The sequence below is a fragment of the Onychomys torridus genome, chromosome 5 (assembly GCF_903995425.1).
Source record: "Onychomys torridus chromosome 5, mOncTor1.1, whole genome shotgun sequence".
Taxonomy (NCBI): Eukaryota; Metazoa; Chordata; class Mammalia; order Rodentia; family Cricetidae; genus Onychomys; species Onychomys torridus.
In genome coordinates, this window is record NC_050447.1 from 58,254,554 (window position 1) to 58,273,674 (window position 19,121).

General features: G+C 38.0%; 1 protein-coding gene across 1 annotated transcript in view; it reads right to left on the minus strand.

Moving 5' to 3' along the window:
• The window catches only part of Dip2c (disco interacting protein 2 homolog C), a 198,359-nt gene that overhangs the window by 123,930 nt on the left and 55,308 nt on the right, over positions 1–19,121 (minus strand). The window contains exons 10-15 of the mRNA XM_036188870.1: positions 12,909–13,000; positions 10,588–10,698; positions 6,066–6,189; positions 5,603–5,712; positions 5,323–5,425; positions 3,186–3,250 (exon numbers count right to left, since the gene is read on the minus strand). Coding sequence (XP_036044763.1) covers positions 3,186–3,250; positions 5,323–5,425; positions 5,603–5,712; positions 6,066–6,189; positions 10,588–10,698; positions 12,909–13,000 — 605 coding nt within the window. The remainder of the gene's footprint in view (positions 1–3,185; positions 3,251–5,322; positions 5,426–5,602; positions 5,713–6,065; positions 6,190–10,587; positions 10,699–12,908; positions 13,001–19,121) is intronic.

Sequence of the window (19,121 nt, forward strand, 5' to 3'; positions counted from 1 at the left end):
AGAGGGAGGGAAGAAAAAAGACAGACAAACAAAAATGCTAGTAAATACACAGAGAAAGGGAAATCTTAAAGAAACTTGGTGGGAATATACATTAGTACAGCCATAGTGAAAAACCAAATAGAAACAATAATAACAAGACAACTACAATGTGATCTATCAGGATCACTACTGGGCATATTTACAGAGGAACTGAAATCAGTATGTTGAAGAGACATCACACTCATGAGCTCACTGTAGCACTGTCTCAAACAGCCATGATACAAACTTAACTAGGTATCTATCAATGGAGGAATGGGTAGAAAATGTGATACATATACACAGTGGAATATTTTGAGGATATAAGAATGGAACTCTATCATGTGTTGCAATAGGAATATAACCAGAGGACATTATGTTAATCAGTCAGGCATAGGAAGACAAAATACTGCATGGTGTCATTTGTATATGGAAGCTAAAATGGTGATCTCAAAGAAGAGGTAAATACAGTAGTGTTATTAGAAGTTTGAAATGGGAGTTAGAATGGAATAAGAGGTGGTAAATGCACACAAGATACAGCTAGATGGGAAGATTATCCTCTAATATTCTACACTTAATCTTAGTCAAATTACCAAGAAATGTAACCTTTAATTTTCTATAGCACAGTAGGATAACAAAGGTGGACAAGATTAATAATTTCAGAGTAACTACTAGAAAAATTCTGAATGTTTCTGGAATAACAATGATACATATCCTGACACCAATTACGCTGCTCTCATCTTAACAAATATTACATATACTGAAAGTCACACAGGATTACTTACACATGTAATTGCCAATTACAAACAAATATATAACACTTAGCTTTACAGTTTTTTATTCTTAGTCTGATTCCTTTTCAAAGAAGTGTATAAGCCATCTCCAAAATTAATGTTGCTAGTTAACAGACTATGAACAAGCAACTTTGGAAAGGTCTCAGAACCACATTCTTCATCCAGCCTTGCCATCATAGATTGAGACTCTTAGACAGTTCCTTAAAGTGGATGATGAAAGTTGACTATAAAAATGGCCAATGCACAAACGTTGTGATTAAGACTCACATGCCTTGCAGATATATTGATTTGCAGCACAGCCCTAGGAAGTACTACAGACTAAACATCAAGTCAGTGCTTTGGTTTGGCTTCTGTGCACTGGGGAATCACGGCTTCAAAGGGAGAAGCTCCAAATGAAAACAAAAAGACCACCATATAATCCCCCAACAGGAATGAGGTCTCCACAGAACCTATGCAAACTCAGCTTCTTTGGGAGTTTCTTCCCATTGAGTTCTGAGGAAGAGCTTAAGCACTACCAAAGCACCGCCAGGATGAGACAAAGCATATGCTACAATGTGTTCAATAATCTGGCTTTAGGAGAAGTCAACAAAAGAGACTCACAAATTGCCAGGTACTGCAGACAGGGATGTAGAACAACAGAATTAAAGTGTGTGGTCAACAAATGAGCCACTTGAGCAGAATTGGTGATACTGTCTGAGGGCGCTGGGAAGCAGGGACACAGAAGACAATGCATAATCAGAACCATGGCATGTGCACTAGAGGTACTAACTGTAATAGTAACCATTTCCATTCTTGAGGATGTAACAATGGAACCACATGCATCACAAAAACAGACCAGCTATGTGCTTACTCAATACCAAGCCCATCATTCTTAGGCCAAACACAACAGGTAAGACTATTCCCATTTGACTCTATTAATAGATAGCTAGGCCCCCCAGCTACTTGGGAGGTTGAGGCAGGATAATTCCACATTCAAGTCCTATCTAGATAACTTAGCTGAGACTCTCTCAAAAAGAAAACCCTGCCTTGTGTGGTAGCACATACCAGCACTTGGGAGGAAGAAGCTGGAGGATCTCTATGAGTTCAAGGCCAGTCTAGTCTACAAAAAGAGTTCCAGGACAGCTAGGGTTGTTACACAGAGAAACCCTGTCTCAAAAAAACCCAACCAACCAACCAACCAACCAACCAACCAAAAAACAAAATATCTAGGCTGTAGCTCAATGGAAGCATTTTTCTAAGATTAAAAAAGCCCTGGATTTAATTTTCAGCACTGAAAAAAGGGTCTTGTACACTCACTAGAGTCTTAGCTGCAACAGTTTTCTTAATTCTATAACCCCAAACCTGTGTTATTCACTCTGCAATAGCACATACCAGCAATGCCAACATTCTGAACTATTTTTCTGTATCTCCACATATAAAAGCATCCAGATGTTAGAAGTAAGCCTTACTGTACTATTTATAAGACACCTTTATGTTAATGGATCATACTAATAGATCTGGCTCACCAACAAAAAGTAAACTGCAATATTTATATTATTCTCACCATTTACGTAAAAATTACTGCAGTTTTCTACTACAGAAAATAAATGATGTATAGGCATAAGAAACTACTAAGAAAATAAACAAGTCAGTTAAAACTGCCCCATGTGAGATAGATGGGGAATCCCAAGCATGTGTTTTTTCTCTTTCTTTCTTTCTTTCTTTCTTTCTTTCTTTCTTTCTTTCTTTCTTTCTTTCTTTCCTCTTCCTCCCTCCCTCCCTCCCTCCCTCCCTCCCTCCCTTCCCTTCCCTTCCCTTCCTTCCTTCCTTCCTTCCTTCCTTCTCTCTCTCTCTCTCTCTAAGCGCCAACAACACCTTCAAAATCTAAGGTCATTTCTCTCCTAAAGTACCCATAGCCAGCTCAGTCATTATTTTGCAAGTGGCACTGATAATAATAAGATGAACATCTGTCCAAAATGCATGATAAACTTTCATTTTAAGGACAAGTCTAAAATCTTTTTTTTTTCCCTTGTAAATAACCTAATAGCAAATCTCCCAACTCTTAGAAAACCAGTAAGAACATTCTGTAGAGAATGGGAAAGTGATCTTGGCAGATAAGGCACTGGTAACATCAGCAGGAAATCTTCAAAGCTCACAAGATTTGAATGGACCTTAAAAATGCCATTCTTGTAGCTGTTACCTCAATATATGGGTCCAAGATTCAAGACAGTTTTTTTTGAGACCAGCTGTCTTTACTGTACTGTGGCAGTAAGCTGGCTGAGTGGACAAAATAACTCCTAACACAAGATTTCTTTGTTTACAACGTGAGAAGAGACTTTGCAGAAGGTGGACACACTTGCATAATGATACTTTGAAGCATGAAGAGGGCTTACTTACTGTCAGTATGCCATGCCAGAGCCCCACATCCTTTTTGAAGTCTAGAACATTCACAATTGTTTCAGCTGTATAAGAAAAAAAAAAATCACAGTTTTACTTGACATGATAGAGCAGCATGAGTGAAATTGTACGGAAAATCCATCACCTGAGGGGCCATCCTGGATCTTAGAAGAATATTATATTACTCTGTCTTTACAGAAATTTTACAGTCATTTACAGATGACTAAGCAGTGCTGGCCAGGCTAGAGAGTGTTTTCAGGATAATATTTGGGCATGTTAGTGAACAGCAATTGCTGCCCACAAACCACCACTGAAAAATATCTTCCTATTATCAGACATGGTAGTGCAGGCCTGTGATGACAGCACTTGAGAGGCTGAATGAGGATGATCACAAGGCTTGGCTACACAGCTAATTCAAAGCCAGCTTGGGCATACAGTGAGACTTCTAAAACGCTGTCTCATAACAACATATCCCCAAACAAAGTATTACCATCCTATTTATGTTTCGCCTTCCTGGGGCTTTCTTTTAATTTCTCCCACATGTGACCTAGTTTTCATAACAGGGAAACATGGAGGGGGAAGAGATTTTGGCAATTCATAGGCTTGTTTTGTCATATTAGAACTATTTAATAGTGGTAGAGGTAGGATAATAAAGGAGGTGAGATTCCTCAAGATAGGGATGGTGTAATATTGAAGCAGCATGGTCAATGAGAATTCCAAAGGGGAAAGAACAGGGGGAAAGGTGTAAAATATGTTGTTGAAAATTATTTCCAAAGACCAAGGCAATGATGCTGGACAGCCTGCATCGAGGATTTTAGATCTTCATTTGACCTTGTTCTAATCAAATTGATTCAGTGGGCACTTCAGTCACTTGTACACAGGCTCCCAGTCACTTCTCAGTGTCTTGGGCATTTACCAATGCTAGGTCTTATGGTCTCCTCATTCCTTCTGGCAATATTTACCAAAGGCTCAAACATTCTATTGCCTGCTCACCTATCAGAGACTAAAATATGGAGGTAGACCAGATAGACTAATTTGAAATACAGATATTTAAAGAAAATATCCTAGATTACTTTTTATAAATTTAAAGTAGAGAAATTTTATATTTGTATGTGTTTATATTTGCTTCTGATATATAAAGGATGACAGCCATGGAACTTCAAAGCATGCAGGTCAGGAGACACAAGTGACTATGTTTCAACAAAAAGAATAGCAGAGATTAGAGGACATGTGTCTTTAAGTGTTAAACAGTATAACCATTAATAGAGGATGTCTAACAGACAAATTATTCTTTAAAAGGACAAGAATGGGAAGATCAAATGAACAGAGAGGAAAAGGAAAGTCACTTAGAAGTAGGTTTAGGGACCATTACTTGCTTCTTTAGGTCTCAGAAACTGATTTCAGTGTAGAGTTGTCTGCTGTGACTATGCCTTCCCCGTAAAGGCAGTTGGAGCAATAAGCCAAAGGCTCTTGGAGGGGTTGCTTTAGCTCTTCCTTCTCTGTGTCCACTCAACCCTATTATCATGGTTACTGCCATGCACTCTACCTCTGCTTCTCATAACCAGAGAAAACACACCAGTAAAGCTTGAAAACCTATTCTCAAAACTTCTTATTCAATAGTAAAGAGTGGACTACAACATGACACTTAAAGAGAAAGAGCTTCTAAAGATTCACATGCTGGTGGGGACTAGCACATGTGTGCCAACTGTGAGAGGAACCACACATCTTCAAACTCACTGGTAAAGTTTTAACACCTCTTATGGGGCTGAGCCTTCAAGAATATAATAAATATTAAATGAGGACATGGGCAGGGCTCCATAGGTGTACACATGGAAAATGTCATATGAGGACACAGTAAGAATGCATTATCTAGAAGGATGGTAGAGCCAACCATTGCCAGCATTCTCATTTCAGACTTTCCACTGCAGTCCCTGTGTCTCTGTAACACCAGTTCAAGTTGACATGCTAATTCAACTACTTCAAGTTCACAAACTGATGGATGGAATTGGGCACAAACAGAATGCTACTTTGATGAGTACCAGTAGGAACCACACAAGCTGGCTTGCCATCAGGCATCCCTGGTCAGTGGGGCATCTCCAAAAACCCAGATCCAAGGGAGTCTCAGGGCCATCCACACCTTCTGTATAGCCGCAGGCCTGTGTGAGTGCCTGGCAGTGTGTCAGCAGTGCTATCCTCGTCACAGTCACTCCAAGAACACTTCCATCTTTACACGTCTTATACTGAAATGAGACAAAAAGTATGGAAAGAGATTTGACACATTTCTGGTCCCTACTCAATAGCTTCTAGTTATCTGAGATACTGTGAGTCTCTCTACACTAGAACTAGTGTAATGAGAAGTGTACACCTTTTTCCAGTATACACATCCAAACCCTGGGGAAGGATGATATCCATCTTACCTCAATATAAGCTGTGTCATTATTTGCATCTTTGATGTGTGGAAACCAGTCCCGAGGAGGTTTAGAGAGGTGTTTTGATTCTGTGACAAACCATAGCAGCTTTGGCCAACCTTAGAAGTAAATCATAAATTCCTTTTAAGTAAACAGGGCCTAGCAAATAGGTCTGTAGAATTTCATTCTCTCTGATTACAGAGCTTGCTTTCAAATACCACTTTAGCCTACATGGAATCTCTGGCATTCCCATATGTTAAACTGAAGACAGTATCATCAAAAGAGTGTTCAAGACACCACCAGCCACATCATGTCACCCCATAGGTTATGAGCTATACATATTATCAGAAATGTTGACATGCCAGAAAAGTTCTGTTCTAGACTCAACAAGACATTCTTCCACAAGTGAAGAGCCAGTCTACAGAATAAAAGATTGCAAGGGGAAGCAAATCTCAGGGATTCTGTGGCATACCTTTGAACTGTGGGATCTCTCCTGTTGGGCTTTTTGGAAGTCCTTTGTGACAGGCATCACTAGTCAAGGCAACAGTTACTCCACAGCTTCCAAGCAAGAAACCTATCTGCTGGCTCCCTGCATCCTGAAAGGTTATCAAGGAAAGAGATCAGAATGTAAGACGAGTCTAGCAGTGGTAGCATATGCCTTTAATCCCAGGACTCATGAGGCAGAGGCAGGCAGATCTCTATGAGTTTGAGGCCAGCCTGGTCCACAGAGTGAGTTCCAGGATAGCCAGGGCTACATACAGAAACCCTGTCTCAAACAACAAGAATCTAAGACAAAATTGTACTCCTAGCCTAAGCACTGCCTTATCATCTAGGGTTGCATGGAAATGAACTGCCCTCCCCAATACCCTTCTCCCCCCAACTGTGTGTGTGTGTGTGTGTGTGTGTGTGTGTGTGTGTGAGAGAGTGAGAGAGAGAGAGAGAGAGAGAGAGAGAGAGAGCGCAAGAGAGCTCATAAGTGTGTGTTCACACATAAAAAACAAGTTGTGTGGGTAGGAAGGTTGAGAGGATTTGAGAGGGGTTATGGGAGGGGATAATATGGGAGGGGATAATATGGGAGGGGATTTATATTCTATAAAATTTTTTAAATAAAAAACAAAGACAATGATCCTAAGGTTTCATTACTATGGAGAGAAATTATGTATAACATGAACATCTAGCAACCTGATTTTGACACACTCCAAGACTGGTTATAGAGATGTCACACCTAGTAGGTTATAGAACCAAGAGGAATCTTCATCCAGAGTAATGACAACCAGGATCACCTTTTCCATGTTGCAAACATCACATCTCAATGGAGTAACCATCACACACTAAAATGGGCTATGGTTCCAGGGCAATAACTCTGGAGACAGAAAGCTTAGAAAGGAACCAAGCTGCCAGGACTAAATGTCACCTTTCAGCAGATGTCACAGATGGGGCTGTCCCTGGCTGCAACAGCCTCAGTAGCTGCCTCTCAGTGTGAGTTTTACTGTCCCTATACCTAAGCTTGCTTCTCATGAAGACAGATGATAAGCAGCCTAGTCACCTAGATTCACTGCTCTCCCATCAGCTCTTCTATGCTGTTGGTTTGAAAAAAATCAGAGTCTCAGAGTATCCAGCATTTCTAGAACTAAAAACATATCATGGTATAGGAGAGTTGAGGCTACATCCAGCTTGACCCGATGAACAACCTTCAGAAGTCTGGCTTGTTGACTCTCCTGCCTGTCCCAAGAAATCACTGGGCAAAGCAGAGTGTTTGGTATTCATCAGCATTAACATTTCAAAACTGCTGTCTGCTAAGTGTTTGGATTATATTTTTCCTAATATAGATTTAAAATCTAGAGTCACCTTACATGGATTTTTTTTAGGGAGCAACAGCCAACAAGCTAATTGCATAATTAACACAACCCTGCAATGAAAGAAGTGATGTGGACTTCACTATATGGGATCAGTTCCTATTTTGGAGACATTTTTGTGGGGCCTTTTAATGTTGCAATACTGTTTTCAAGTAAAGTCAAGATCAAACATTATTCTTCTGGTGAGGTGAGGCCCGCAGAAGAGGTAGGTTTTAGCAGCAGGAAGCTGGCTGCTTCTCAAGCATATGAATGACTTGCTGAGTGAAGCCAACACCACAGCTGTCTCCCAGTGGGGAGTGACTGGGATCAGAGTTACACACAGCTACCTGCAGCATACATATAGATAAGAGCATATGACACTCTGACCTTGGGCCTAAAGCCTGGAGTCCAACATTCCCCTACCCCAAACAATAAACTCAAATACATAAATAGACCCCTAAAAGCTAGGAACATAATTGAGTTGAAAGAGCATATGCTAGATATGTATAAATGCCTGGGGTGTTCAATCCCCAGTACTGAGAGAAATTTTAAAAGAGCAGAAGCATGAGAAGTGGGAGAGGAGAATGGCATGAGGAGGAGAAGAACAGCCCTGCAATGGAAAAGTGAAAGTCATATGAGATTTCAAGACTGACCTCAGTATTAAATGTCTCTAATTGTACCTCCTATTTTACAAAGTACCTCTCCAGGGGCTAGACATAAGCTTCAGATAAAGACTACCCCTCAGGTAACACCAAACACACACTAGAGACAGCTTCATCTACAACCGTCTACATCCAACATTCAAGCAAGATGATGGGATGAAGTGATGCATCAGATTGTATCAAAACAAAGGGCAAAGAAGAAGTTTGTGGTCCTTACAGTCTCTCCTCCTGACCCAAGAACAGGATAAACAGCTACAAATCCACATAGCAGCAATGGCTTCCTGTAGTCTACAAGGTCCCTGGAAAGGTATCTGCCTCCATCTGCCTGGATGAGAGTCCAAGCCAGAGAAATGGTCATCACATCTCAGGATGTGAAATGAGATAAATCCTCCCAGATACACACTCTGACCTTGACATCATCCACCAAGGACTTTGCACCTAAAAATAAGCTTGGCTCTGACAGGTAGTTTCTTTCCCAGGTAAGAGCAGATATGTAGACATACCACATTCAGAGGAGAGAAGAGGCAGGCTTGTGTCACCACAACTCCATCTATCATAGTTCTGTAACACTAAGGGCAGCAGATGATCACTCCCTTTATGATCAAAGTTCGTAACTTTTCCCATTTAATAAAAGCTACACCAAATCTGAATTCAAATATTTCTATTATTTCCAAAAATTTCTTCAACATAGAAAAGGCTAACTGATAATGTCACTGTTTAGAAATCGCTTGTGTGTGGCCTCTGTGGCAGTAACTCTTCATGTCATCGTATCAAATTTTTGTCTAAGGTAGGTCTATCAAAGGTCTATCAATTTCTTTTTAGCTGTGTTTATAATGGTAACCTTCAAGCATACACAATGCCAGAGATAAGAAAAAGCATCCTCATGTGTAGATCATGCAGTGTTAATAATTACAAATTTTTGACCATGCTGACCTCATCAATTATCCTCACTGTACAAGTGCATACTCATAGAAAATGTTTATATCCAAGGAACTCAACATAAAAGAATATGCTGTATGCCAGGCAAGAACAGGCTGTTTCATTCTGTCATCACTGGCACATACACAGTCAGATTCTTCATTCTGCCAGCCTGGCTGGGTCTGTGCAGTAGCTATCACTTTGTACCCACATCATCACACCTGTGGATAACCTTTGCTCCTCAAGGACATCTTGGCCTAACTTACTTTTCAGGTTCGCAAACTCACTTGGCTGACAGAAACACATACAGGTTCAGACACCATGAGATAGTGACAGTCATTTTTCAGATGTACAATGACAATTGAAGTCCCACTGACAAGATTGTAGGTTGGTTTTCTCTTGTCCCCCTTCCCTGTCCTATTCAAACTATAAGTTGGATCACTAACTTCTTGGTAAAAATGCCTAGATGTTTCCTTTCACTGCCAGAATTAGAGAAAAAAAAATAAGGGAAGTTGTTACTTCGGCATTAAACAATTTTTAGGATTGAGAACAAGGAGTGTTCAATAAGGCCTTTACGGCAACTCTAGTGGATGTTGAACAGGGAGATGCAAGAATTAGGCTTCACATACTTTATTACCTACTCATACACTTGTCTTATTCCACTTCCAATTGTTCCCAAGTAAGAACAGTAAGGTAAAATTAAGAAAACTGCACAGGGCAACAGGCTCCTATGTTCTACAGGCACAGGACAGGAAAGAAAGTTCAGCTGCACTCTTAGGGAAATGCAAATTTAAATCACAGTGAGATTATTTCATATCTATAGGAATAGCTTTTTATGAAACAGGTGAATAGTAACAGGTGAGGACAAAACTATGAAGAAAAGTAAACCCTGCAAACTATTAGTGGTGCTGAAAACAACTACAGTGATCCTGGGAAATGGTGTAGAGAGAGATTCCTACACTTACACCAGAGCTTCTACAGCCCTGGTTGCTGCAGGCAACAAATCATATTAGGGACCGCCAATTATGCTGGTGAGCAGTGTATACAATATAGCTTCTTATTAGTCCTACAGTAAGAATACACAATAAAGATAATAGCAAGTTTAGTCATTTTAATTAGAGAGTAAGATATGACCAATCAGAGGTGAACTTAGAACTTGACAATATTAAGACAACTGAATACAAGTCAAGGACCACCACCCATAATCAAGACAAGTCAATGAGTGCTATCATGTATCTGACTTTCTATGTAATGATACTAAGGAATGAGAAAACAGATCAAGAAAAGACAGTTCCATGCTGTGCTGACAAATAAACTTAAGCTTCATCTCTGAGAGGTCTCACACCTGCAGGTGAGAGAGACATGCTGTGTGTGTGAATAACTGTTCCCTTAATAGATGAAATTGATGAAAATCTGTTCTGAGCCTTAGAGACAGCAATTACATGTCACTGCACTTGCACAGCAAAGATAAAAATCCATTTACAAAATTGTAGCCAGCATATTCTCACCCAGCATATTAAACTGCCACTGAGCCTATCACTTCCCTCTAATAGGGTTTAATGAACAATGAGTTCTTTACCTTTCTTGTGAGTGGCACTTCAATGGGGACAGGAACAACTTCAGCCAAAAGGCAACCATAGAAGGCCACCATGAAAGCAGCAGGGTCATTGTTGGGGAACACCAGTGCCACCTGGAGACATGTAAGACACAGAACAGACACAACAGCATGATTTATCTTTCCACAGACAACAGCATGAAAATTCCAAGACCCCAACACAATAGCATAGGCCTGTAAGACCAGTACTCAGCAGGCTGAGGAAGAAGGGCTATAAGTTCAGGGTCAGTGTGGGCTACATAGCAAAATATATATCTCAAAAGTGATGGATGATGAAAAAATATGTTTTATGCAAAATTCATAGTAAGAAATACTTTAACAAGTGTCCCATACCTTTTTTTTTCAACTTACATGGAAGAGAAACATTAACAGCTGCCAACTACAGAACCATTACTAGGCAAGAGCTCATTTTATTTTCTTCTCTCATCTTCCATAGCCACATAATTTTCATATACATAAAAAGTATACATAATATGTGTTTTTACTCTTTTCACTGATCTACATAAATAATTCCTTGTATTCTGATATAGAGTTCTCATAACAACAATTAAATGCTTGTATAATCCATTACCAGGTAGTTGGGTAAAATGCTTGGGAGCTAGACCCAGATAGGACTTAATTCAGATCCTAAGGTACTTCTGAATTCTGGAATCTCAGGCACAATTTTGGCCTTTCTAAGCCTTGGTATGAGAAAAAGAGCAATACTAGAAGCTGCAACTGACTGTCACAGTAAAGGTCAAATGAAAGAGGGTTTACAGAGTTCAGTGTGAAGCATGATACATCATACCACATGTATCTATAAACATGTATTACTAGTAAGCCTCAAATTACCAGTCCTGGTATAAGTTCAACATCAGTCTCTTATATTGTATATGCATATTTTCAATGACTACTACTACAGCTAAGTATTTAACCAGTATTTGATTGTTCCTGGACCTTCCTTGCTCATCCAACCTGCTCAGTTCAGCCAGACTGAAAGCAGAATATTATAACCCAGCACTGATTACTAAATACAGTTTTCAACACTCCTTAACAATATGGCATATCTTAAGGATAAAAATTTTTCCGCTTATGGATTCCTTTTCATTTTCCATATTTACACTTTCAATGTCTTGCTATGTTCCCTGGAACTTGTGTTTAATATATTATAACAAAGATTTATTGATATATTTTCACATTTTGGCATATATTTGATATTTTAAATGTGTTTCCCTTATATTCATAGGTAATAAGTATTAGACCAAATTTCTCCATACCCTTTAAACAAAGAGAAACTTAATGTTGGTGTGGACATACATTCTGAGAAATATGTTAGGTATTTTTATACTTATGGCCGTATCAGAGAATGTACTCATGCAAACTGTCACTGAATGTCAGTATGTGGCACATGACTACAACACAGCCAATTTAATGTTTATCCTATCATAGTGCTCTCCTCTACGGTACGTTTTTAAAACAGGACCCCTACTATGTTATTCAGGATGCTGCCTCTATTTTCACACCAGCTCCTCTGGCATGTTGCAGCACCTTCAGTACTAACTCTTTATATAAGCAAAGTAGGTGTATTTTCACAGGCACATAAATCTAGTGATTTAGCACATATGTATCATTTTGTAGTTTCTTATTCTGGAGTTCCATTTCTTTAAAAAATGTTCTAAATAGGACTTAATAATTTTGGTAAGAACAGTTAGATAAGATAAACAAACAGGCTCACATAAAAGGACTATGATGGCAGTTATGAAGGCAGGAACTGTATATCCTAAATTTGGTCATGCTAGCTGTTTAGCAATACAGGACAGTTGATGGAAATAACAAAGTTTTAGAACACATGATTTCTTTTCTACATGGCTAGAAGAGCAGCTAGATGAACAAGTTTGAAAAGGAATAAGATGATGTATTTGTGTGTGTAAGCATACTAACTAAAATTAATTCTTTGAGACTGAGGTCTCATATGTATGTATCTGCCTTCATTGAGGAAGTCAGTGTGTGTGGACAGCACATTTTTGGATGGGGAGGCTCCTAAAGAAACAAGAGACAATAATAAATTTATAAGTTCCCAGGTGACTATACTGCCATATGATTTATTCCCACAAAGCAGGCCAAGAACTCTAAGGAAACTGATCAAAGCAGCAAAACACACAAAACTCCCCAATCTGATGGTTGTACCTGTTCACAATGAATGCATACTTGTCTTTCAAATCCAACTGTATTCTTCTAAGAAGGAAGGCAGACTGAACTCTGGGTTTATAAAACAGAAGTTATCTAGTTATTTGAAACCCACTTACCCTGTCTCCAGGCCGTACCATAGGTTCTTGCTTTGTACCTAATTTATGTAGAATGTTGTAAGCAACTTTCATACTTCTTGTCCAAAGTTTGCCTGTTAATATAAAGTATAAACATATAAGCAACTTTAACATTCTACATGCATATTCAGTTACATACAACTGTAAATATTACTTAAACTAGGGAACATTTTCAAGGTCAAGCACATACATCTATTTTGCTCAGTATGTGTGGCTGGAAGTAACTGTCATGTAGGAAACTATTGACAAAAAAGGGAACAGGGAAACAATATAAATCTGAAAGCTAAAAACACATTCAGAAGTAGTACAGATTTTAAAAACAGCACATTTTAAAAACAGCACAGAGATGGGGGAGGAGAAGAGAGAGGGAGAGGGAGGAAGAGAGAGGGAGAGGGAGGAAGAGAGAGGGAGAGGGAGGAAGAGAGAGGGAGAGGGAGGAAGAGAGAGGAAGGAGGAGAGCAGAAGAGAAGGAAGAGGAGAGGAGAGATTGGAAGATTTAATTTCCACCTGTTTAGCCAGTCTTATGCTTGACCTATGACAGGGAAGGAGTTGATGGGACATGAAGCCATGAGTTTTTTATTAGTTAACAGTATACAGGCATGGGAATGGGAAGGATGGGGTCTTGAAAAATCCTCTCTCATGAAGTTTACCCAGAGATTTCTTTTTCCATTTTAAGCCTTCAACTTAAATTCCTAGAATCAGGATGGAAAATAAGTACTAAACATGATACATTGCCAGAAAATCATGAGAGCAAGGCCTTAACACCCTTAATTTCTCTCAGTTTAGGATGCACTTACTATAAAGCTACAGAAAAATTTAATTGTCACATTTCTTCTGGGTTAAGCATGGGGGCAAGTCCCACTGAGAGTAATAAAGCTATATCAGTGACATCTTTCTCTTATTAATGTGTCCAATGAACACAAATTCTGTAAAAATGTCTCTGACAGGTCATTCAAAGCCTGATCCCCTGAAAGTTGTAAACTTCTCAGAGTGAACATTTTCTAATCTCAGGACATAGGGATTCTGGAAGAGGAGTCTTTGCCCTTAGATAAAGTAATAACAAATATCTATAATCATTATAAAATTCTGAACCCTAGAAAAAAAAGTAGAATGCCTTAATCCTATGCCTGTAAATCATGATTACCTATGCCAGGTAATCATGAGTAGTGGAAAAAAAGTGACTTCAAATCAAATTCTTGCATACACAAGGCATTTTACAGCACAGTCTAAGATACTCAACTATTAAGGGCTTTCAAAATAAATCAAGACTCAAGTCAATACATCCATATAAAAGTAATATAATGCAGATCAATCTAATTATGTCTCAGTATAGTCAATGTCCAGTTTTCCTCTTGTAAATAGAAATTATTTTTGTTTATAACACAGTTTTAATTTTAAAAAACTTGAATTTATTTCCCATTGAACTAAAGCTACCTGAATTAATGTTGCTGTTATTTACCATTTATAGGATTCATCTACTTGTCTGCCCCTTAGTGGACAGTGAACAAGCAGAATGTTTTATCTTTCATTGTTCTAACTCCCAGGATAATTCCTGATTCTTAGTACTTGCTAACCACTTTTTTGGGATTTCACTATGTCATAGGCAAGCACTAATCAAGTCCACAATCAAGGTGTGCAACTTAACTCTTAAGTATTTCATTCATTTTTACTTCCTCATCTGAACCCCATAGATCTTTAAAGTCATTTGATACTTTATTTGGGGAGTATACATCTCTATCAATAATCACTAGTTTATGAGAAACATAACAGGGAGGTGATTTTTGTTGTTGTTGTTGTTGTGTGTGGTTTTTTTTTTTTTTTTTTTTTTTTTTTTTTTAACCATAAGTACTTTAAGGATCCGGACTTTCCTTACTGTGAACAAAACTAGAGAACTATTCTAGCTGAATAATTACATTTTGTTATCACTGAATAAAATAAAAAGTAATGTGTTGTAAACAAACCAGTCAATTAAAACCATTAGAGTCTGTTAATGCTTCAACTTCATTTTCAGCTCGGATTCTTAGAAGTTGGTATCTTTCTACATTCAAACACAAGCTAGTTTTACATAGGATCTCAAGGAAAGGACAAAATGCAAACTTTGGGCAAAATTCTTGAGATATACTTAGTATTTTTACATCTTGCAGTTTTCAGAGAAAAGGAAACTAAGTAAGTGCAGCTGCTAGTGTAAAACAAAGACAAGAAACACTTCCTGAGTGGATGACAAGGACTATTTTCTTTAATTTCTCTTAGATTTTAATGAAGTTTAAGTTACTGTACAGACAATATAACTGCAGAGAAAGGAGACAGACAGATATTCAGGGGATAATACAATTAATTCTCAGAAGAATATACCACCCATAAAACTGGGGCAAGAATTGAAGAGAGTTACCAGTAACCATTTATAATAAGATGATGCAAAGATTGGTAACTCAGGCAGCTAACACCCTGTCATACTTGGAATAACTCAGAATGGATGAGGAGGAGCTAATTAAGTTTTACCCCTACATGAGGAGCTGTTGGCAATTGATGGCTGCAGGGGAAAGAAGAGTCAGTTTTCTTCAGAGATGCAAGCATAAAGGCTACCCATGCTCCAATAGATGGTTTTATAGCCATGTATATACAGACAGCACTAAATGGACTTAGTGGGTATTAGGAGAAAAAAAGGAGCAAGTTAGGTTGCAAGTGAAAAGAGATGGTGGAGATAGGGGAGGAACTGAAAGGGAAAGAACGAGAAATGGATTTGATCAAAATATATCATATACATGTATTGATATTAAATATTTTAAAAATAAAAAATAAACAAGAACACTGATGTGGTAGAAAAGCTAAATGTACTTACATGTATCCTAACAAAACAAGAGGAAGCATATGAAGATGGTGGTTTCTACCAGGCCAGATACAAAAAGGGAAGCACTATGCAGTATGGTTATTTTCATGAATTAAGGTAACAGTAGTCCATGGGTGCTGCTTAGTATGGTTCCTATTTCTACTGCAATGTGAAGATTTATGTACCAGATATTTTATAGGTTTACTCTATCTACATTTCTACCAAATATTCTAAATTTCTCAGCTAAAAATTCTACTATTTCAGGACTTGACTGGGAATTAAATTTGAGGGCTGAAGGACTATATGAAGATTTTAAATACTATAGCCCTTCAATTATACCAATTTTTCAGGCATTAGAACAACTGAAATTCAATGAGCCTTGTTTCCCCTGAATTTTCTCAGAAATAACCAATTGCTGGTTCATTAATTTTTGTTTCTCACAAAGATAACATTCATGTATAGTATTCACTGTCTCAGTCAAGATTTTCAGCTTATACATTGATAAGGTATAAGCTAATATTTGAAAATACCTTATTTTCTTAAGCAAAATTAAAGATTAACCAATAACACATTACTGACAAATAGTATCAAAATACAGAAAAAAGTTAAGTGGCTTATAAGACAATTAGTAAAGGTACAATGCATATGTAAAAAGATGTATCCCTCAAAGCAACAGTGCTTCTTGTATCTCAAATTCCCATAGCCTTAACAGAAAGGCAAAGACTAGTTTCCTTAATAAATCATCAACAGAGAGGGGCTCAAGTTTTACTCTGATGATATTCCTCTTGAGAACTCAGTTTCATTCAATTTGACTTCCCAAGCCAGAGTACTGCACCACTGCACAGCACAAACTTAATCTACCTTAGTGCAAGCTTGCAGGTTACTAAAATGCATACAACTTCTAGGACAAACACAAAGGTTAGTGCTACGGGACCCCTTGACACACAGACAGCTGAATGTAGGTGTCATTAGCTGTAAAAACAGCAGTGATTCCAAGTACATAATTAGCTTTCAGAATTAATTTGACTGGGCATGAGGATTACACAGAAATAAAGTCTCCTCTTTTTGATTAATAAAACCTTTTCCTAAGAGCATACTTTAAAAACAACAACAACAAAAAGCTTATGCTAAATCACAGACAATAATCTCTATTTTAAAGCCACAAATACAAAGGGAGCATAAAAAAAATATACTGCCAAACACAACATACTTCTAAGTCCAAATCCCATTTTGGGACATGAAATGCAGAAGTGTCTCAGGGGTCCCACTCTCAAAATGCTGGGCTCTATTTAGTTCTATTACTTACATAGCATCTAGCTTTTAACCACGGCAGCTCATTTAAAATTGAAGCTCTTTCCTCATAATTATCTAAAGTGTTTGTGATATAAAAACAAAGCCAAAGTTGCTGTTTTTTTTTTTAAAGCATCACTGAATGTCATGCATGCAGATGTAAAATGACCATTTGTTCTTGTAGCTATGAAGCTTAAAAGCTAGCAGTATGAAAATAATTGTGGTCTGTTTTCTCCATAGTGATGCAACTAAGAGAAAGACCTCTCTCTAGCACAGCCATGTGCAAAAGTTTAGTCTGCATTAAGTATACTGTGGAAAGAATTATGTGAAACCTGTTTCTCTAACTTTCTGCAATGTGTATACAGATTTTGCTGCTTCTGAGTGATAGATGTCAAAGTGGAAACAGTAAGAAATAATCATAAATACATAAACCTGAATGTTGAAATAATAAAGATTAAAATCTCCAAAGTTTAAAAAGTCACAATCCTAAAAGTAAAATTGCAGATGCTGAAATCCCAAAGGGCCAATTCCTGAAAACTAATTTTCTCTGACAGAGTAGGGGGAAGACTTTGTCAAAGGGACAGAATGAGGAGCAAGTCTGGGGATGGGGTTATTGTCTCCACATACATACTAGAAATCTGATCAAACACCATCATGGATATGGTTTGTGAGGTTGTCCAGAGATCAGTGTGGGTCTGAATCGACCAGATGATCACTCTTGATATATCAGAGTTAATATACTGATTACCATCTAACCAGCTAGGAGACCAGAAAAAACAGAGGCAGAAGGTGAAGTGCTCTTTTTCTTTGCTGCATCCAGAGATCAGAACACAAGGCTTGGGTAGAGGAGTTAGCTCATTGACAGTATGTGTGCCTGATATGCACAAAGTCCTGAGTTCAACCTCCACCAGCACAAAAAGAAAGGCATAAAACAAGCTCAAGTCCAGCATCAGCAGCCTCTGGATTCAACAACCCACACCATTAGCTTCCCCGGAGTCAGCAGTCTTTTAGCTCCCTAGTATTTTTAAATGTCAGCATTACTTTTGTTTAATTTGGTATGTTGTGTCTTTTATTATTTATACTGTTCCAATTCCAGTACTGGAGGAACAAATGATACAGACTTTCAGACATCTCTAACTCAATGTAGTCTCTATGAAGGTGCCCAAGGTATTGCCTTTCGGTATCAATATTGTTCAAATATGTAAATGCACTGAAATTTCCTCAAATTAACAGTTGTCCTCATTAAGTACTTGTATTCTTCTAAGATAAATTTTCCAAGATCCCAGTTCTCTGGTGATTACAAACACAACACTGACTCAAATAGCCATTGATTAGCCTTGTCAGAAGACTTGGACTATCCACCATCGCATTGCAGGGGACCACAGTTATAAAGCTGTTGTATGTAATAGCCAACAGTAATGATACACATATAGATATTTGCCTTTTGACTTGGTTCTTTATGAATACAGCTCATTGACTTGTAACTCTTAAAGCTTTATGACTTGTATTCATAAACCTGAGTATTTAGCTTGGCAAAAATTTCTCTATTCTTACATATATTATTGTAGAATGGCCTATAAAGTATTATGTCAATATTTTCCTATCTTTCTGATACAAATCTCCCTTTAAAAATGTAAATGAAACCAGGTATATGTATGCCTTTAGTCCTACGTGAGTGGATCTCTGCATGTTGGAGGCTATCCTGGTCTACATAGCAAGTTCCTGGCCAGCCAGGGTTACATACAGAGACTCTGTCTCGAAACAAAACCAAACACGTATGTGTGCGTGTGTGCATGTGTGTAATAAATGTCTTTTAAAGAATTTTAAGTATTTCTCCATAACTGTATTTTGGGATTTAAAACTTTTGGGATTTTAGACTTCAGGAATTTCTGTCATCTTTCAGTTTCAGCATTTGGGTATTTGGGGGGATTATGATTTAACCTAGGCCCAAAGGTTTGGTATATATTCCCTACTGATCACCAATGAAAGTATTCAGTTGAAAAACAAAAACAATAATCACAGCTTTATACATCCATTTCTGGTTTTAATTTTTTTAAAGTAGTAAATCCTCTATCAAC